This window comes from Chlorocebus sabaeus, chromosome 24, assembly GCF_047675955.1.
Source record: "Chlorocebus sabaeus isolate Y175 chromosome 24, mChlSab1.0.hap1, whole genome shotgun sequence".
In the NCBI taxonomy this organism is placed as follows: Eukaryota; Metazoa; Chordata; class Mammalia; order Primates; family Cercopithecidae; genus Chlorocebus; species Chlorocebus sabaeus.
In genome coordinates, this window is record NC_132927.1 from 11532892 (window position 1) to 11554134 (window position 21243).

At 44.0% G+C, this 21243-nt stretch overlaps 2 protein-coding genes across 7 annotated transcripts in view; one reads left to right on the forward strand and one right to left on the reverse strand.

Annotated features, from left to right (window-relative positions):
- Window positions 1-6897, reverse strand: part of PPP2R3C (protein phosphatase 2 regulatory subunit B''gamma) — a 32548-nt gene extending 25651 nt beyond the window's left edge. For 2 of the 4 annotated variants that reach the window (XM_073010927.1, XM_073010930.1), the window contains exons 1-3: window positions 6802-6897; window positions 6276-6475; window positions 1311-1438 (exon numbers count right to left, since the gene is read on the reverse strand). In XM_073010927.1, coding sequence (XP_072867028.1) covers window positions 1311-1438; window positions 6276-6333 — 186 coding nt within the window. In that variant the 5' untranslated portion in view covers window positions 6334-6475; window positions 6802-6897. Of the gene's footprint in view, window positions 1-1310; window positions 1439-6221; window positions 6476-6594; window positions 6683-6801 lie in introns of those variants that run through there. The other 2 variants (XM_073010928.1, XM_073010929.1) reach the window with 2 other exon arrangements.
- The window catches only part of PRORP (protein only RNase P catalytic subunit), a 147326-nt gene continuing 132973 nt past the window's right edge, over window positions 6891-21243 (forward strand). Inside the window, exons 1-4 of one of the 3 annotated variants that reach the window (XM_037983885.2) lie at window positions 6891-7004; window positions 7325-8602; window positions 10793-10840; window positions 12017-12149. In XM_037983885.2, coding sequence (XP_037839813.1) covers window positions 7623-8602; window positions 10793-10840; window positions 12017-12149 — 1161 coding nt within the window. In that variant the 5' untranslated portion in view covers window positions 6891-7004; window positions 7325-7622. Of the gene's footprint in view, window positions 7005-7324; window positions 8603-10751; window positions 10841-12016; window positions 12150-21243 lie in introns of those variants that run through there. The other 2 variants (XM_037983887.2, XM_007986478.3) reach the window with 2 other exon arrangements.

Sequence of the window (21243 nt, forward strand, 5' to 3'; positions counted from 1 at the left end):
GGGGACTACAGGTGTCATCATCATGCCTGGCTAAGTTTTTTTGGAGAGACGAGATATCACCAAGTTGCCCAGACTGGTTCTCAAACTCCTGGCCTCAAGTGATCCTCCTGATTTGATGGCCTCCCAAAGTGGTAGGGTTATAGGTGTGAGTCACTGCTCCCGGCCAACCTTTTTTTTTTTTTTTTTTGAGACAGGGTCTTTGCTCTATCACCCAGGCTGGAGTGCAGTGACCCTATCGTAAATAGCTTTTCTTAAGGTTTATTTTGTCTATATGTCCCTTCAAGCCATTTTCAGAGAAATAGTCAAGTGAAATTCCTTTTTGTTTGTTTGTTTGTTTGAGATGGTGTCTTGCTCTGTCACCCAGGCTGGAGTGCAGTGGCGTGATCTCAGCTCACTGCAACCTCCACCTCTCAGGTTCAAGAGATTATCCTGCCTCAGCCTCCTGAGTAGTTGGGATCACAGGTGCACATCACCACTCCTGGCTAATTTTTGTATTTTCAGTAGAGACTGGGTTTCACCATATTGGTCAGGCTGGTCTTGAACTCCTGACCTCGTGATCCACCCACCTTGGCCTCTCAAAGTGCTGGGATTACAGGCATGAGCCACCATGCCTGGCCTCAAGTGAAATTCTTTAAGTTTTCCATTTTCAATCGATTTTTTGGTTTAGCCTTGAGCAAAATTTTAAAACTTTGTAACAAAGTGTTGTATACCTGATAACACAATCCAATAGAATACTTACTACTAGTATCTATAACAAAAATTAGAAAGAAAAAGCCGACAGTTTAACAACTTTGTGTTTACATACCCACTTAAATCTAAACTTGGGGTTTTATTGGGCTCAAAATGTTTTATAATAGTGATAAGATTACAATAAAATAATAAATATACAAAATTTAAAATATAATCCTCTATTTTTAAAACATAAAATTCTGGTCCTATTTTTAAAATTACTTTTTTCTGGGGGTGGGGGGACAGGGTCTAACTCTGTTGCCCAGGCTGGAGTGCAGTGACACAATCATGGCTCACTGCTGCCTCGACCTCCTGGGCTCAAGTGATCCCCCTGCTTCAGCCTCCTGAGAAGCTAGGACTATAGGCATGCATCACCATGTCCAGCTATTTAAAAAAAAAATTTTTTTTTAGAGATGGGGTCTTGCTATGTTGCTCTGGCTGGTCTCAAATTCCCAGACTCAAGCGATCCTCCCGCCTCAGCCTCCCAAAGTGTTGGGATTATAGGTATGAGCCACCTTGCCTTGCCAAAAATTGTATTTCATTTTTAAACTCTGCAGGACATTTGATTAGACACTACTTACCCTATAATAAAACCGGGGAATGGTCTTATAGAATTCATTTGTGTTTTTTCTACCTCCTTTCCATTCGGAGTAATATTTTGTAAATAAATCCATTTCTTCATCTTTTAATTCTTGTTCACTTTTTTTTTCTGGTAACAAAACAGATTAAGGGGAGCACTTTTAAAATCAAGCAGTACTTTTACTCAGGTCATCCTATATGTTAATAATTTAAATAGTTGCAGTGCCAAAAAGGCCTTCACAATTGTGCTTAGACACTAAGCATATTAACTTTTCTGAAATACCAAGAATCACTATCATCTACTGAAGCAGCCTCCTCTACATCTTCAACCATTTCTCAGCATGCTCCCTCTACTTCTGTTTACTGCTAAAGCTAGTCTCTTCCTCAAGTCATTACCTTTCCTACAGGACTCTGTAGAGTGCTAATTCATTCAATGAAAAGAATTTACTGAGCACCTACTATGTACAGAGAGCACTGTAGTAGACATGGAATGAGGTGTGAGCAAGACAGCGCCAGTCCCTGACCTCATGGAGTTTCAGCTTCACAATCACTGTTTCTCTACCTAATGTAGAGAAAACAAACAAAAAAACATCCTCTGTCTGAAGCTCAAAACTCAGGGCTCTTATTACCCTGCAACTCGCCTGCTATTGGCCCGTGGCTGTCTCATTCAGCCAACTCCTCCCCACTTATTTGTGGACTACAGTGACCGGTACACAGTGTTCTTCACAAGGTCCTGCAATCATTTAGGACAAATAAACATTTATGTGGGTGACCATGGGTCCTGCAACTCTAAAAACTTTCACCTCCAGTTCATTCTGCCATTTGGTTCTACAGCAAGATCACAGATTTTACCTGTACCTTTTCTGAAATCTTAAGCTCAAATATACTCTCAGATCATCCTTACTGGTAATTCAAAACCTCACTGCCATAGCATTTCCACTTCAGCCTCACTGAGCTCTTGAATTCTGTGATCTGTTTTCTCAAAAGTTATTTTACTCTTTCTGGTCTCATTTCCTTCCCAACAAGCCTATAATTGTTTCCTTGAATTCCTTTTATGACTTATTTCTGCTGCATCTGTTAACTGTTAATTTTTTTTTTTTTTTTTTGGAGACGGAGCTTCGCTCTTGTTGCCCTGGCTGGAGTGCAATGGCATAATCTTGGCCCACTGCAACCTCCGCCTCCCAGGTTCAAGTGATTCTCCTGCCTCAGCCTCCTGAGTAGCTGGGATTACAGGCATGTGCCACCACGCCTGGCTAATTTTGTATTTTTAGTAGAGATGGGGTTTCTCCATGTTGGTCAGGCTGGTCTGGATCTCCCAACCGCAGGTGATCTGCCCGCCTCAGCCTCCCAAAGTGCTGGGATTACAGGCATCACCCACTGTGCCTGGCCTATTATGTTAATTTTTAACTTTAGACCAAACCTGTAAGTTAATTTCTTTACTATGGCTCAGTGCTGTTGGAGAAAACTGCAAAATTTTTCAAGTAAAATCAAGACTGACAACTGACCACTGAAGTTAACAATATGGCGGTCAATGACGATTCTTGACAAGCAGGAATCTGAGACGAGTACAGATTTAACCAACAACTGTTTTAACAAATATTGCTATAAGGGGAACAGAAAAATGAGGAATGGTTAGAGGTGGAAATTAAGTCAAGAAAGTTGAAGATGGGAGAAATACCAGCATGTTTATATGCTGATGGGAATGATTAAAGAAAAACTGATGATGTAGGAGAAGGGACAACTGCCAAGAGTACATCCTGCAGCAGGCAAAAATGGAATCTACTACAAAGGATAGGATCTAGTACACTGATGAAGGAACCAGACTTAAGCAGGTGCTGTACAACCTATATAATTTGCTTATTATTTTATTATTTCTCTTCACACTAAAGTGTAAGTTCTACAAAGACAGGGATTTTTGTGTGTTCTAAGCTACAATGGTACTTGGCACGAAACAGGCATGGAATAAGTATCTGCTAAAAGAATGTAGTGTGTTCAAGAGTTAAGGGGTCAAAAAAGCACATAAAGTACAGGTACCTTCTTTTGTTTTTGAGACTGAGTTGTACTCTGTCACCTAGGCTGGAGGGCAGTGGCACGATCTTGGCTCACTGCAACCTCCACCTCCTGGGTTCAAGTGATTCTCCTGCCTAAGCCTCCTAAGTAGCTGGGATTACAGACACTCGCCACAACGCCGGGCTAAATTTTGAATTTTTAGTAGAGACAGCGTTTCACCATGTTGGCCAGGCTGGTCTCGATCTCCTGACCTCAGGTGATCCACCCACTTCAGCCTCCCAAAGTGCTGGCATTACAGGCGGAAGCCACTGTGCCCAGCCAAGTACAGGTAACTTCTTTGAGAAGTTTTCCTATAAAGAGTGCAGAGAAATGCAGCAGAAGCTGGAGAGATATGTGGGATCAGATGACTCTTTTTTTTTTTATTTTGAGATGGAGTCTCGTTCTGTCGCCCAGGCTGGAGTGCAGTGGCATAATCTCAGTTTACCGCAACCTCTGCCTCCCGGGTTCAAGCGATTCTCCTGCTTCAGCCTCCCAAGTAGCTGGGATTACAGGTGCGAACCACTGTGCTCAGCTACTTTTTGTATTTTTAGTAGAGACAGGGTTTCACCATATTGGCCAGGCTGGTCTTGAACTCTGGACCTCAAGTGATCCGCCTACCTCGGCCTCCCAAAGTGTTGGGATTATAGGCGTGAGCCACAGTGCCCAGCCCAAATGACTTTTTTTAAGACAGGGTCTGACTTTTGTCACCCAGGCTGCAGTATAGTGTCATGATCATAGCTCACTGCAGCCCCAAACTCCTAGATTGAAACAAACCCTCCTTCCTCAGCCTCTAGAGTAGCTAGGACTACAGGGGTGCACAACCACCAGGGCTAATTTTTTTACTTTCTATTTTTGTAGAAACAGTGTTTCACTATGTTGCCCAGGCCAGTCTCAAACTCCTGGCCTCAAGCCATCTTCCCACTTTGGCCTTCCAAAGTGCTGGGAGTGAGCCACCTGGCCTCCCAACAACACTCCCCCCACCCACCCACCTTTTAAAAAGATGGGTGATATTAATAGCACACTTGTGCTGGTGAAAATGATCCAGCAGAAGGAAAATCTGACGATGTATGAAAGAAAGGATGAGGCTGGAAGGAAGTCAGTGAATACAGGAGAAAGAATGCAATCTAGTGGTGGAGTGGAGGGACTCTTAAATAGGAACATGGACAGTTCATCATTTTAACAGTGAAGCCAGAGTGTATGGGCACCTGTGGGGTTGTGGGGCTGAAAGAAACGTTAAGGGGGACAGGTGAAGTTCTCCTTTGACTGCTTTTTTTTGAGACTGAGTCTCACTCAGTCGCCCTGGCTGAAGTGCAGTGGTGCAATCTCGGCTCACTGCAACCTCCGTCTCCCAGGTTCCAGCAATTCTTCTGCCTCAACCTGTGGAACAGCTGAGACTATAGGCGCCCGCCACCACGACCCGGCTAATTTTTTTTGTATTTTTAGTAGAGACGGGGTTTCCCCGTGTTAGCCAGGATGGTCTCGATCTGCTGACCTCGTGATCCGCCCGCCTCAGCCTCCCAAAGTGCTGGGATTACAGGCCTGAGCCACCGTGCCCGGCCAACTGATTCTCCTTTCTTAATGGGATATATATTAAAAAAAAACAAGTTCATCAGCTTAAAGTAAGAAGTGGGTAGGACAGACTGCAGGTGTAAGAGATCAGAAGAATGGACTGTAAAAGAGTGCTGCCTGGGCACTCACGTCTGTAATAGCAACACTTTGGAAGGTGGAGGTAGGAAGACTGCCTGAGGCCAGGAATTCGAGACCAGCCCTATTAACATAGCAAGACCTCACCGCTACTAAAAATAAAAAATTAGCGGATGTGGTGGCGTGTGCCTGTACTTCCAGCTGCTTAGGAGGCTGAGGTGGGAGGATCCTTTGAGCCCAGGAAATCGAGGTTGTCACTGTGCTGCTGCACTCCAGCCTGGGCAACAGAGGGAGAGCCTGAATTAAAAAAAAAAAAAAAATAGTGTATCTAAGGGAACACAGATTGGCAGTTTGGCAGATGAAAATTGAATGTAGGAGAATGAACGTCCAGGAAAACACGGTAGACATGACCGAAACACCTACTTTAGCTTAGTGGACATGTACTAAAAGTGAGATAACTCGGCGGGGCGCGGCAGCTCACGACTGTAATTCCAGCACTTTGGGAGGCCGAGGTGGGTGGATCACGAGGTCAGGAGTTTGAAACCAGCCTGACCAATATGGTGAAACCCCGTCTCTACTAGAAATTAACCCGCCGTGGAGGCGCGCGCTTGTAGTTCCAGCTACTCGAGGCTGAGGAAGAAGAATCGCTTGAACCCGGGAGGCGGAGGCTGCAGTGAGCTGAGATGCTGCCACCGCATTCCAGCCAGCCCGGGCGACAGAGCAAGAGACTCTGTCTCCAAAAAAAAAAAAAAAAAAAAAAAAAGGTGAGACAAACAAGGTTCTGTTTTTCTCCAGCCACTTTCAACAGCCCTTAGTGCGGGTGTGGAATAGGAAAGCTAGATTTAACGAGGTTAGTTAATAAGCAATGTGAAGGAGAAAAATAAAAGGAAAAATGGATTATGAAATACAAAATGGATTAGGAGGGAAGCAAAAAGCGTGACAGTAAAAAGGACAGTAAAAAAGACAATTACAGGTCCTGGTGGGGTTAAGGCGTTTATGGATCCGGGGTTCTAAGTTATTCTTCACAAGTTTAGATTAAGACCATGGAAGTCAGTGACTAAGGCTAAGTTTTTCGTTCCCCTAGACTCCGTCCCAGGAAAGTTTGGGTCAACCCTATCGGGATCCCTAAAGCACATTCCACTCCGCCTCCTTTGTCGGGAGGTTTCACAGAAGCTGAAAGTGCGGCTCCCCCTTGCTCCTCCTCCCCACCTCCCCCCTACCTCTAGGAGTTTAGGGCCGGGCCATCCCAACGGGCGGCGCCTCCCAAAACTCACTGTTTGGACGGGTGTTGGGCGTCGCTAAGCGCCGACGAAGAACTTCTTTCCAGTCCATGGCCGACTCTCGCGCAGCAGCTTCTGCATTTGCTGTTTCCTACCTGCTCCACCCCTACCAACTCAGGCGTCAGCACCGCCAGGCCCCGTAAAGGTTAGGAAGGCCGCTCAACCACCATCTTGAACAAGGGCGGAAGTCTTGGCTAAAGAGGCAAAAACAATTACTGTCACTCCCGCAGAGAATACTGCTACCACGCTGACTGGGGGAAAGCTATGAAAGAGATGGAAAATGGTTCTCCTTCAGGAGGCGTCCCAAGCTCACCAAGCCGGATTTTAAAAGCCAGGATAAGCCCGCGTTTTCCTTTATCGTGCGCCTTTGGCGCGTGCGCACCACGTGACTCAGGAGTTAATTGGTTCCGGCTTGAGGGAAGCGCTTTCTTTCACAATTTCTTTTCATTGTTCATTGCGGATATCTGTAAGCCCTCCAGGTCCCCTGAATGTAGTAGACGCTTCCGCAGCCGTCTCTTACCCCTTTTGCCACTAAATGCTTCAAAATTGCCTTTTTTCCTCGCCGCCAGGCCAGGCGGAACGCCTAAGTCCGGGTCAGTCTCGTCAGTCGGCCGGGGCTGGCGCGGTGCACAGCGGGCACTGTAGTTCCTGCCGCGTTTATGGCCGCGTTAAACCTGAGTGCCGCGTTGAGTTGTTGGATGAAGTGAAGTTCGTTTGTCAGCGGTAGGTACACAGTCTAGGCAGCGCCCTTCCTGGATCTCTCTTCCTTTCCCGAGTCGTTGGCGCAGCTGACTCGCCACCTCCTCCCTCCGCATCCCTCCATCGGAGGAGCTTTGCGGCCTTTGGAGACTTATGCAGGGTGAGGGCCCCTAGACTTTGGCTTTCGCCGCTGTTGCTGGTGGGCTGGAGTTGGAGGCTCCTGGATACGGTTTTGGCTTTATACCCCCTTTCCAGCAAGCTTCCCGTGGGAATCTGTTACTTTTCAGGACAACTGTGATCCACGTGAGTAAAACTGGGCGTTCCTTCTTGTGCTTTTTCCTCAGGTTCATGAACTGGAATGTAAGAGGCACCAGAGGATTCCTGCTCTCTCCCGTGGTTTGCGGCTTGCGACGTTGAACATCCCCGGATTGTTGTTTAATAGAGAAAACTCACCTGCGTTCTTGCTATTAAGTAACCCCAAAAGCAGAACTTTGATTTGTCTGTAAGGAAGAAACACAAACCTTCTTTTAAAAAGCTGCACTTCGACTCTCCACTGCCGACCACCAATCCCTTTTATTTTGCTATAGAAGAGGATTTTTTTCCAACATCTCTCTCACTATCTGGTGCTGATCTCACTGCATAATGACTTTCTATTTGTTTGGTATTCGAAGCTTTCCTAAGCTTTGGAAGAGCAACCCATACCTTGGGCTAGGCCCAGGGCACTCTTATGTCTCTCTCTCTCTTTCAGACAGCTGTGGCATCAGGAGCCAACAGAGGTTGTTTTCTCTTAAAACAATGTCTCCACAGAATACCAAAGCAACGAATCTGATTGCCAAGGCCAGATATCTCAGGAAAGAGGAGGGCAGTAATAAGCAAGTTTCTTCTGTTCCTCATTTTTTTTCAGCTGGAGCAGCTAAGGAGAGATCACAGATGAATCCTCAAAGTCAAGATCATGCCTTGCCATCTGTGAGGAACATTATTCAACTCCCAACACAACCTTTGAATTCAGAGGAGTGGGATAAACTTAAGGCGGATTTCAAAGGAAAGACCGGTTTTGAAAGATTCATCATTTCACAGATGGCTCACTCTCATAGCTCTGTGGATGTGGCTAAATCTCTGCTGGCATGGGTAGCAGCAAAAAATAATGGTATCGTAAGTTATGATTTATTGGTCAGGTATTTGTATCTCTGTGTCTTTCATATGCAGACATCTGAAGTTATTGATGTCTTTGAAATTATGAAAACCAGATATAAGACTTTAGAACCTGGAGGTTACACTCTTCTCATCCAGGGACTGATCCATTCAGACAGATGGAGAGAATCATTGTTGCTGTTAGAGGACATCAAAAAAGTTATCACTCCTTCCAAAAGGAACTATAATGACTGTATCCAGGGAGCTCTCCTTCATCAAGATGTAAACACAGCTTGGAATTTGTATCAGGAATTACTAGGTCATGATATTGTTCCTATGTTGGAAACTTTAAAAGCTTTCTTTGATTTTGGAAAAGACATAAAGGATGATAATTATTCAAATAAACTACTAGATATTCTTTCATATCTAAGAAATAATCAGCTGTATCCAGGGGAATCATTTGCACACAGTATAAAAACATGGTTTGAGAGGTAATTTTGATTTTTTTGTATGTATGTTTTTATTCTTTAATTTTTTTTTTTTTTTTTTTGAGACAGCGTCTTGCTCTGTTGCCCAGACTGGAGTGCAGTGGTGTGTTCATAGCTCCCTGTAATCTCAAACTCCTGGCCTCAAGTGATCCTCTCGCTTCAGTCTCCTGAGTATCTAAAACTACAGGCATGTGCCACCATACCTGGCTAATTATTTTTAACTTAATAACTTTAAACCTCAAAGTAGCCACTCTTTTTTGTTGTTAGTTGCTGAGAATCATTCTATTCTGATTATACTTTTTTCCGTCTCTTAGTAAGGTTTATTTTCTCTTTAAGAGAAAATTTTCTCTCTTTAAAAAAAGTAGCAGCATACATAATTTGTGCTAATCTTTACCCATCACATAAAAGTGAAATTTTATAGCACTTTTATGTGTTTTTTTCCTTTTAGAAGGATCATTAATTTTGTTTTCTTAGGCATCTAGTATGATGTGAGTACTTAATACTACTTATGGCCAGTGTTCATAGCAAGAAAAGAATATAGCATTTGACTGGAACTGTCTCGGGCCATATTAGTATTTTCAGAAGTTCCTCTGAAAATGTGATTATGTGCTTATATTTATTCTGTCTACTCACTGTCTTTTTTATTTTCTTTGAAGACGGAGTTTTGCTGCTGTTGTCAGGCTGGAGTGCAGTGGCGCGATCTTGGCTCACTGCAACCTCCACCTCCCGGGTTCAGGCAATTCTGCCTCACCCTCCCAAGTAGCTGGGATTACAGGCATGTGCCACCACGCTCAGCTAATTTTGTATTTTCTTCTTAGTAGAGATGGAGTTTCTCCATGTTGGTCAGGCTGGTCTCGAACTACCTCAGGTGGTCCGCCCGCCTCGGCCTCCCAGAGTGCTAGGATTACAGGTGTGAGCCACCACACCTAGCCACAGCTTACATTTCAATAGCGAGATTATAGATGACAGATAATATAAATAAGCCATATCATCCGAGTTGATGAACTATAGAGAGTAGACAGAATAGGCTGGGCGGATCACCTGAGGTAGTTCTTCTCTGGTCTTTTTTTTTCTATATCATGTTTACAGAGCTTTGAAGTAGTAATTATGCTTAATTATCTTATTGAATATCAAGGGAGGAGGAGCCCGGTTGTGAAAATTTTTGAATACCAAGGAGTTTGAATTGTATTCTCTGATGAAGAATGCTGAATTTGGCCAGGTACTGTGGCTCATGCCTGTAATCTGAGCACTTTTAGAGACTGAGGTGGGAGGATAGCTTGAGGCCAGGAGTTTGAGACCAGCCTGGGCAACATGGCGAAACCCTGTCTCTACAGATAATACAAAATTTAGCCTGGCATGGCGGTGTGTGCCGGTAGTCCCAGCTACTTGGAGACTGAAGCAAGAGGATCACTTGGATCTAGGGAATCAAGGCTGCAGGGAGCCTTGATTGTGCCATGCGCTCCAACCTGGGTGACAGAGCAAGACCTTGTCTCAAAAGAAAAAAAATGCTGGAATGGGGTTTTACAAAGGCAATTGCCAAGTGAGTAGAGTAGATAGGAGAGGGATTAAGATTGAAAACAGGGAGATCTGCGTGAATACAAATTTAGGTTTAGGTGAGAGATGATGAGAATTAAGAACTGAGGAAGGAGAGAAGGCAGTAGAATCAGAAGAACTGATGGTAATATGTGGAAGAGGAAGGAGGAGAGGATACATTGATTGAACAAATACATCAATACATAGCTTTTGAATGCTTCCAAATAGGCTAGGCATTGCAAGTGTTTTATAAAATCTTTTATGACATTCTCAATTTAATTGGGAGTGCAATACCACACAGTGAAATAACAGTGGTAAGAGGTAAATTACTCTGAGCAGGAGCAATTTGTGGCAGCTTTATGGAGAAGGTAAGAGTTGAGTTTGGTATAGAGGTTATGCTACTAAGGTCAGCTGCTTTCTGTAGACTTGAAGATGAGAGTTAGTTGGTGGGAGGAGAACCATAGGGAAGAAGGAGATCCAGAGCAGGGTACCAGCAGCTTCTTAACCTCATCCAGGATATCTGCCATTTTTTAAATTAAACCATTCTACAGAAGTATCTTAAACTTTTCGGAGTTCTTGCTTATGAGTTTCCAACTATCATGAATATCTTTCATTTCAGTAGGAATCTAACCTCATGATTTGGTTTTGCAATCTTCATAGTGTTCCTGGAAAACAATGGAAAGGACAATTCACCACAGTCCAAAAAAGGTGAAGACCAATGTTTATTTTTAACTTGTTTGTTTTCAGTTTAGTAGGTTTTGTTGCTATTGATTGAGAAATATTTAAGAACATCTTAAGGATAGGATAATTACAAGTTTGTAATTAGAGTATCTGAGGAAAAAACATACTTTGCATACAGAGACGTAGCAGTACCCAAAATGTTTTTCCAGTGCGTATTGTGAGCCTATATGATGTCTTAGAGATGTTTTTCCCTAGAGGTTCCGGACCCAGTTGTGTTTTAGGATTTATTTATTTATTTATTTATTTAATTCACCAATATGATATTTCACATAATAGGAATTACTTTAAAAATGTCATGCCAGCTGGGCGCCATGGCTCACGCCTGTAATCCCAGCACTTTGGGAGGCTGAGGCAGGTGGATCACAAGGTCAGGAGATTTGAGACCATCCTGGCCAACATGTTGAAACCAAGTCTCTACTAAAAATACCAAAATTAGCTGGGTGTGGTGGTGTGTGCCTGTAGTCCCAGCTACTTGGGAGACTGAGGCAGGAGAATTGCTTGAACCCAGGAGACGGAGGTTGCAGTGAGCCAAGATTGTGCCACTGCACTCCATCCTGGTGATAGAGCGAGACTCTGTCTCAAAAAAAAAAAAAAAAGTCACCTGAGTCAGGCATGGTGGCTCATGCCTGTACCTGTAATCCCAACACTTTGGGAGGCTGACTTGGCAGATTGCTCAAGCCCAGGAGTTCAAGACCATCCTGTGCAACATTGAGAAACCCTGTCTCTAGAAAAAATATAAAAATTAGGCGCCAAAATACAAAAATTAGCTAGGTAGGGTGACACGTACCTGTTGTCCTAGCTGCTTTGGTGGCTAAGGCAGGAGGATCCCTTGATCCTGGGAGCTTGAGGATGCAGTGAGCCGTAATTGTGACACTGCACTCCAGCCTGGGCAACAGAGTGAGACCTTGTCTCAAAAAAAAAAAAAAGTCATTCAAATGACCAGTCTACTTTTTTGGGTTTTCTGGCACACTAATTTGTGATATTATCAGGTTTATAAAAAATTAGATGTATGTAATTATTACAAAGGTTTTAATGTTCTTTTTTATTACCTTTTAATTTCCTCATTGTTCATTTCACAAAAATTTTTCCTCAGAACATTATTTGACATATTTAAATACTGTTATTTAACAATTATAATTACAGTGGCCAGTGTTTGGGCTGTGGAAAAACCATAGAGTCTATTCAGCTGAGTCCAGAAGAATATGAATTTCTTAAGGGAAGAATCATGAGGGATGTGATAGATGGAGGTGACCAGTACAAAAAGACAACGCCTCAGGTGAGTCTAACAGTTTTGATTCCTTCTTGGATTGCTTGTCTAGAGCAGGGGTCAGCAATTTCTGTAAAATGCCAGATAGTAAATATTTTAGGCTTTGTAGGCCATCAGTCCCTGTTGCAACTTTTCAACTCTGCTGTTGTAGTTAAAACAGCCATAGATAATACATAAATGAATAGACATGGCTGTGTTCCAGTAAACTTTATTCATGAAAACAATCAGTACGCTGGATTTGGCCTGCTGGCTACAATTGCCAACCTTTTGGAGAGATTGCTTTAGAATTTCACAGAATAATTGGGTTAGACCATCATCTGTTGGAGTCAATCCTATTATATCGGGACATAATAAGTGCACTTAAACTAAAAAGATGCTTATTTTTTCTGTAAGTGCTTCTAGAAAACTGTGTTTAAGTAGACTGCCATGAAAACATTGTGGTTTCTCACAACTTTTCTAGTCAAGAGTTTATCACATTAACTGGTTTGTGTATGTTGAACCATCCTTACGTCTCAGGGATAAATCCCACTTGTTGATGATGAATGATCTTTTTAATGTATTTTGAATTTGGTGTGCTAGTATTTTGTTGAGGATTTTTACATCAATATTCATCAGAGATATTGGCCTGTAGTTTTTTGTTTGTTTGTTTGTTTATTTTGCTATGTCTTTGTCTGGTTTTGCTATCAGGGTAACACTATCCTCATGGATTGAGTTTGGAAGTCTTTCCTCCTCTATTTTTTGGAATAGTTTGAATAGGATTGGTATTATTCTTTAAATGTTTGGTAGAATTGAGCAGTGAAGCCATCAGGTCCCGGGCTTTTCTTTGCTGGGACACTTTTTATTATGGCTTCTATCTCGTTACTTGTTATTGCTCTCTTCAAGTTTTTTATTTCTTCATAGTTCAATCTTTTTTTTTTTTTTTTTTTTTTTGAGACGGAGTCTTGCTTTGTCGCCCAGGCTGGAGTGCAGTGGTCGGATCTCAGCTCACTGCAAGCTCTGCCTCCCAGGTTCCCGCCATTCTCCTACCTCAGCCTCCTGAGTAGCTGGGACTACAGGCGCCCGCCACCACGCCCGGCTAGTTTTTTGTATTTTTTAGTAGAGACGGGGTTTCACCGTGTTAGCCAGGATGGTCTCGATCTCCTGACCTCGTGATCCACCCGTCTCGGCCTCCCAAAGTGCTGGGATTACAGGCTTGAGCCACCGCCCCAGGCCTGGTTCAATCTTAATAGATTGAATCTATCTAGGAATATGGCCATTTCCTCTAGGTTTTCCAATTGATTGGCATGTGGTTGCTCGTAGTAGCCACTAATGATCCTTTGAATTTCTGCAGTATTTGTTGTAATGTCTTCTTTTTCATCTCTGATTTTATTTATTTGGGTCTTCTCTCCTTTTTTCTTAGTCTGGCTAAAGGTTTATCAATTTCATTTAACTTCAAAAAACCAACTTTTTGTTTCATGATCTTTTGTATGGTTTTCTTAATTTCAGTTTCATTTATTTCTGCTCTGATCTTTATTATTTAGTCTCCTCATTTTGGGTTTGGTTTACTCTTGCTTTTCTAGTTCTTTAAGACACATATTTGCCAGACGCAGTGGCTCACGCCTGTAATCCCAGCACTTTGGGAGACCGAGGCAGGTGGATCACCTGAGGTCAGGAGTTTGAGACCAGCCTGGCTAACATGGTGAAATCCCGTTTCTACTAAAAATACAACAACAACAAAAAAAATTAGCTGGGCGTGGTGGTGTGTGCCTGTAATCCCAGTTACTTGGGAGATTGAGGCAGGAGAATCGCTTGAACCCAGAAGGTGGAGGTTGCAGTGAGCCGAGATCACGCCATTGCACTCCAACTTGGGCAACAAGAGCGAAACTCCATCTCAAAAAGAAAAAGAGATGCATATTTAGGTTGTTTATTTGAAGTTTTTCTTCTGTTTTGATATAGGCACTTATAGCTGCTTTTGTTATATCCCACCATGCTTAGATACATTCAATGTTATTGATAAGTAAGGACTTAGTCCCGCCATTTTGTTTTCTGGTTGTTTTGTGGTCTTTTTTTCCTTCCTTTCTTCCCTTTAATGAACATGATTTTCTCTGGTGATACAATTCAGTTTCTTACTTTTTATTCTTTTATTTTTTTTATTTTTTATTTTTTTGAGACGGAGTCTGGCTCTGTCGCCCAGGCTGGAGTGCAGTGGCCGGATCTCAGCTCACTGCAAGCTCCGCCTCCCGGGTTTACGCCATTCTCCTGCCTCAGCCTCCGGAGTAGCTGGGACTACAGGCGCCCGCCACCTCGCCCGGCTAGTTTTTTGTATTTTTAGTAGAGACGGGGTTTCACCGTGTTCGCCAGGATGGTCTCGATCTCCTGACCTCGTGATCCGCCCGTCTCGGCCTCCCAAAGTGCTGGGATTACAGGCTTGAGCCACCGCGCCCGGCCCTTACTTTTTATTTTTTGTGTATCTGTTATATGCCTTTTTTTTTTTTTTTTGAGATGGAGTCTTGCTGTGTCACCCAGGCTAGAGTACAGTGGCACAATCTCGGCTCACTGCATCCTCCACCTCCTGGGTTCAAGAGATTCTCCTGCCTCAGCCTCTTGAGTAACTGGAATTACAGGTGCGCACCACCACACCCAGCAATTTTTTTTTCTTGTATTTTTACACAGACAGGGTTTCACCATGTTGGTCAGGCTGGCCTTGAACTCCTGACCTCATGATCTGCCCGCCTTGGCCTCCCAAAGTGCTGGGATTATAAGTGTAAGCCACCACGCCCGGCCTTGTTGTATGTTTTTTGATTGGAGGTTACCATGAGGCTCACTAATACTTTTCTGTAGCCTATTATTTTAAGCTGATAATAATTGAACACTGTATAAACAAACAAGCAAAAAGAAAACTAATAAAAACTCTACAGCTTTACTTTGTCTCCCTGCTTTTTAACTTTTTATTGTTTCTATTTATATCTTATTGTACTATCAGTGTCTTGAAAAGTTATAGTAGTTATTATTTTTGATTGACTCATTGTTTAGTCTTTTTTTTTTTTTTTTTTTTAATCAGAGTCTCGCTCTGTTGCCTAGGCTGGAGTACAGTGGTGCAATCTCCGCTCACTGCAACCTCCGCCTTCTGGGTTCAAGTGATTCTTCTGCCTCAGCCTCCCGAGCAGCTGGGACTACAGGTGCCCGCCACCATGCCTGGCTAATTTTTTTGTATTTTTTAGTTGAGACAAGGTTTCACCATGTTAGCCAGGATGGTCTTGATCTCCTGACCTCGTAATCTGCCTGCCTTGGTCTCCCAAAGTGCTGGGATTACAGGCGTGAGGCACTGCCTCACTAAACTCATTGTTTAGTCTTTCTAAAGATAAGAGTAGTTTACACACCATAGTTACAGTGTTATACTGTGTCTTTTTGGGTACTTACTATATATACCCTCAGATGATTTCTTATTGCTCATTAATGTCCTTTTCTTTTTTTTTTCATTGAAATGGAGTCACGCTGTGTTGCCCAGGTTGGAATGGAGTGGCATGATCTCAGCTCACTGCAACCTCTGCCCCCCGGGTTCAAGTGATTCTTGTGTCTCACCCTCCCAAGTAGCTGGGATTACAGGCACCTGCCACCAGACCTGGCTAATCTTTGTGTTTTTAGTAGAGACAGGGTTTCACCACGTTGGCCAGGGTGGTTTCAAACTCCAGACCTCACATTATCCACCTGCGTCGGCCTCCCAAAATGCTGGGATTACAGCTGTGAGCCACTGCACCCGGCCTACGTCCTTTTCTTTCTGCCTTTTTTTTTTTTTTTTTTTTTTAATGTAGAGGCAGGGTCTTACTATGCTGCCCAGGCTGTTCTCAAACTCTTGGGCACAAGTGATCTTCCCACCTCGGCCTCCCAAAGTGCTGGAATTATAGGCGTGAGTCACCAGAGTAACTGTCCTTTTCTTTAGGGCAGAGTAACTGCCCTAATCCTTTCTTTATTCATTGAAAGTTGAATTATTTGGCCAGGCGTGGTGGCTCACACCTGTAATCCCAGCACTTTGGGAGGCCAAGGCGAGTGGATCACCTGAGGTCAGGCGTTCGAGACCAGCCTGGCCAACATTGTGAAACCCCGTCTATACAAAATATATAAAAATTAGCTGGGTGTGGTGACGGGCCTCTGTAATTCCAGTTACTTGGGAGGCTAAGGCAGGAGAATCATTTGAACCCGGGAGGTGGAGGTTGCAGTGAGCCAAGGCCGGACTATTGCACTCCAGCCTGGGCAACAAGAGCAAATCTCCATCTCAAAAAAATAAAAAACCAGAAAAAAAAGAAAGTTGCATTATTTGGCCAGGCGCAGTGGCTCACACCTGTAATCCCAGCACTTTGGGAGGCCGAGGTGGGTGTGAATCACTTGAGTTCAGGAGTTCAAGACCAGCCTGGCCAATATGGTGAAACCCTGTCTCTACTAAAAATATAAAAAAAAATTAGCCGGACATGGTGGTGTGTGCCTGTAATCTTAGCTAATTGGGAGGCTGAAGCAGGGGAATCATTTGAACCCGTGAGGTGGAGGTTGCAGTGAGCCAAGATTGCACCACAGTACTCCAGCCTGGGCGACAGAGTGAGACTCCATCTCAAAAAAAAAAAAAAAAAAAAAGAAAGTTGGATCATTCAATGCCTTGAGTTAGTCTTTTTTTTCTTTTTTTTTTTTGAGATGAAGTCTTGCTTTGTTGCCCAGGCTGGAGTGCAGTGACATAATCTTGGCTCACTGCAACCTCTGCCTCCCAGGTTCAAGTGATTATCCTACCTCAGCCTCTGGAGTAGCTGGGATTACAGGCACACGCCACCATGCCCTTCTAATTTCCGTATTTTTAGTAGAGATGGGGTTTCACCATGTTGACCAGGCTGGTCTGGAACTCCTGGACTCATGATCTGCCCACTTGGCCTCCCAAAGTGATGGGATTACAGGCGTGAGCTGCCATGCCCAGCCCTGACTGTGTATTTTCAAATAACCTGTCTTCAATCTCACTAATCCTTCTGTTTGATCCCTTCTGCTGTTAAAGGACTCTCATGCATTCTTTAGCATGCCAGTTACATTTTTCAGCTTCAGAATTTCTGCTCAATTTTTAAAAATTTTTTTCAATCTCTTTGTTAAATTTATCTGGTAGAATTCTGAATTCCTTCTTGGTGTTATCTTGAATTTCTTTGGTTTACTCAATAGAGCTTTTTTGAATTCTCTGTCTGAAAGGTCATACATCTGTTTCTCCAGTATTGTTCCTTGCTGCCTTATTTAGTTCATTTTGTGATGTCCTCTTTTCCTGGATGGTCTTGATATCACGTTTGGGCATTGAAGAGTTAGGTATTTATTGTAGTCTTTGCAGTTTGGGCTTGTTTGTACCTTTCCTTCCTGAGAAGGCTCTCCAGATACTTGAAAGGACTTGGGTGTTGTGATCTAAGTTGTATCTGCTTTAGGGGGCACCTAAAGCCCAGTAATGCTGTGGTAAGAGGTACTGCCTTAATGGTCTTGAACAAGATCAGGGAGAATTCTCTGGATTACTAGGCAGAAGCTCTTATTCTCTTCCCTTACTTTCTGCTAAACAAAGAGAGTCTCTCCCTCTCATTCTGAGCCACCTGGAGCTGAGGATATAGTCACACAAGTACCCTTGTGACCACCACCACTAGGACTGTGCTGGGTCAGACCTTAAGCCAGCACAGCACTGGGTCTTGTCCAAGGCCTGCTTAACTACTCCCTGGCTACTGTCTGTGTTCACTCAAGGCCCTGGGGCACTACAATCAGCAGGTGGCAAAGCCAGCCAGGCCTGTGTTCTTCCCTTCAGGGCAACAAGTTCCCCCAGACCTCGGCAGGTCCAGAAGTGCCATTTGGGAGCCAGGGAGTAGAGTCAAAAATCTTAGAAGTCTACCTAGTGTTCTATTGTATTGTGGCTGAGGTGGCATTCAAACCATAAGACACAGTTCTTCCCACTCTTTCCTCCCCTTTCCAGAAGCAGAGGAGCCCCACCCTGTGGCCACCGCCACCACCAGCCCACAGGGAGTTCTGCCAGGCTCCCACTGATGTTCTTCTAAGGCCCAGGGGCTCTTCAGTCAGCTTGTGGTGCATGCTGCCTGGCCTGGGACTCACCCTTGGTGTTCTGCCCACCTCTGGCTGAGTTGGTATCTGAAGCCGGCAATATCAGAGTCTCACTCAAGGCCTATGATGGTACTACCTGGATATTGCTGCTGCTTATTCAGGGCCCAAGGGCTCTTCAGTTAGCAGGTGATGAATCCTTCCATGACTGGATCCTTCCCTTTAAGGCAGTGTGTTCCCTTCTGGCTCAGAGTGTGTCTAGAAATGTCTATGAGCTAGGGCCTGGAAAAGGTGGTGTCTCATGACTCTGACCGGTACCCCATCCTGCTGTAGCTGAGCTGGTGTCCAAGATGCAAGACAAAGTCCTTCCCACTCTTCCATCTCCTCTCTTCAAGTAGAAGGAGGGGGTCTGTTTAGGAGACTGAGATGTGGGGCCTGGGCTTAGGGGAGGTATGGCACCGGTACCCCCCCCAGCTATCCTAGCTGGTGTCTCAGTAGGCCACATGCCCCTACCAGTCCACTGGCTCTGAGCCCAGTTCACCACTAGGACTCACCTAGGAGTTACAGTCCTTGTGGCCTAGACTGACTTTCAAATTTATTTACGGGCCTGGGGCACTTTGGCCCATGGTGGTGAGGCTTGTGGGAACTCCAGTCTCAACCACTAGGACGGGCAGTTTCCCTCTGGCTAGAGCTAGTTTAAATGCCCCCTTTGTGGGTGGGCATCAGCTGAGTTTGTTCTATTTTTGCTTTCTGCTATAATGGGGCAGCACTGAGTTCAATGCAATGTCTCACAATTGCTGCACTCTCCCTCTCCCAAACACTCAGATTCTTTCTCTGCACCACATTGCTGCTGCAGGGGGATGGGAGAGGAATGGCAGTGGTGATTCAAGACTGTTTTTCCTATCTCTTCAGTGCCTCTTTCGGTGATACAAAGTTAAAACCAGGTACTGTGAGTGCTCACCTGATTTTTGGTTCTTTTGAAGGTGCTTTTTTTTATGTGTGTAGATAGTTGTTAAATTGGTGTCCTTGCAAGGGGATGATCAGTGGAGCCTTTTATTCTACCTTCTTGCTCCACCCCTTCTCCTCTGTCTATGGTACTTTTGTCCTGCAGAGTTGAGTAGATATAAAGGAGAACATGTGGCCTACAGAGCCTAAAATATTTACCATTTGACCCTTAACAGAAAAAAATTGCTGATCCCTGGTATCAATGAATATCATAAACCTCAGTTGAGGTCAGGAGTAGAGAAGTAATGAGTGTGAAGGAGCAGTGGCATCTAGGAGAGGGCCTCTCCTTTCTCACTGGTTGGTCCTATAGCATGCTATAGGATAATGAGTAGCTATTATTAAGAAACATTGTCATAGGTTCTGGGGAGCCATTAAAATGTTTTAAGCAGGCCAGGCATGGTGGATCATGCCTGTAATCCCAGCACTTTGGGAGGCCAAGGCGGGCAGATCATGAGGTCAGGAGTTTGAGACCAGCCTGGGCAATATGGGGAAACCCCATCTCTACTAAAAATACAAAAATTAGTTGGGCGTGGTGGCACACGCCTGTAGTCCCAGCTACTAAGGGGGCGGAGGCAGAAGAATTGCCGGAACCTGGGAGACAGAGGTTGCAGTGAGCTGTGATTGCGCCACTGCACTCCAGCCTGGGCGACAGAGCGAGACTCTGTCTCAAAAAAAAAAAAAAAAAAAAATGTTTTAAGCAAAAGTGTGATATGTATATTTTAGAGAGACCTCTCTGGCAGCTGGGTGGAAAAAGGAGTTGAAAAGGATAAGACTGAGGCACTGAAGTTGAGTCAGAAGGCTGCTGAGTGATCCAGGTGTGGGATGATGAGGGAAATGAAAGCCAGAATAAGAGTAGAGAAGGACCAGCTCAGCTTTGAGAACATTTTAGGAGATAAAAATCTCACCATTTGGTTTGGCTGCAGTGATGGTGTTCAGGTTTTCGGCTTGGGTGATGGAATGAACAAACTCTCACTCCCTAATTCCTTTTCTTTTGTCACCCTGGAAAGATGCTATCTATCAGGAACAGGTATGAGGAGAAGATAATTGAATATCTGATAATGGGGTTTTTTGTTAGTTTGTTTTTGTTTTTTTGAGACAGAGTTTCGCTCTTGCTGCCCAGGCTGCAGTGCAATGGCGCAATCTCTACTCACTGCAACCTCTGCCTCCTGGGTTCAAGCAATTCTGCCTCAGCCTCCTGTGTAGCTGGGATTACGGGCATGCACTACCACGCCCGGCTAATTTTGTATTTTTAGTAGAGATGAGGTTTCTCCATATTGGTGAGACTGGTCTCAAACTCCCAATCTCAGGTGATCCACCCACCTTGGCCTCCCAAAGTGCTGGGATTATAGGTGTGAGCCACCACACCCGGCTCATATTGGGTTTTAATGTCAGCAGAAGATCCAGGACTTGCATTCCAACTTACAGGGGAGAGTTAATGCTGGAGGTTTGGGTACCATCAACATAGTAGTAATAGGTTAAATGCTAAGAGTGCCTGAGCTCATCCAGGAAAACAGTGAGAAGAGTAGTGGGCTGAGTTCACAACTTTTTAGGGGTGGGATGGGGAACACCAGCATAGGAAGGAAGGTCAGAGAAGAAGTTTCATATATTAGAACAGTCAGAACAAGGCAGAAAGAATCTATTCAGTAGAGTGTCACAAATATCAAAACAGAGTACAAAATAGAGATTTGGTAAGGTGAGGACTGAAGGGATATATATTGGGTTTGGCAACTAAGGAATCATTGATGACCTTAGGAAGAACAGTTTCAGTAGTTTAATGGGGGCCAAATTCAGCCAGGTTTTAGCAGCTGAGTGAATACACATTGAGTGTAAACTCTACTTTTGAGAAGTTTACATGAAAATTAGAAAGATGATATAGTGGTGGCTAGAGGATGGTGGAGTCAAGAGAGGGTTTAGGGAGATAGGCTCGTGCCTGTTTGAAGGAAGAAGAAAAGAAAAGAAGGAAAAGAAAACAGATAAAAATTAGTGAGTAAACAGGATATGTAGGAGAGAAAAAGGAATATTGCTGAGCAAAAGTAGCAGGTTTGCCAAAGAGTGCACAAATGGG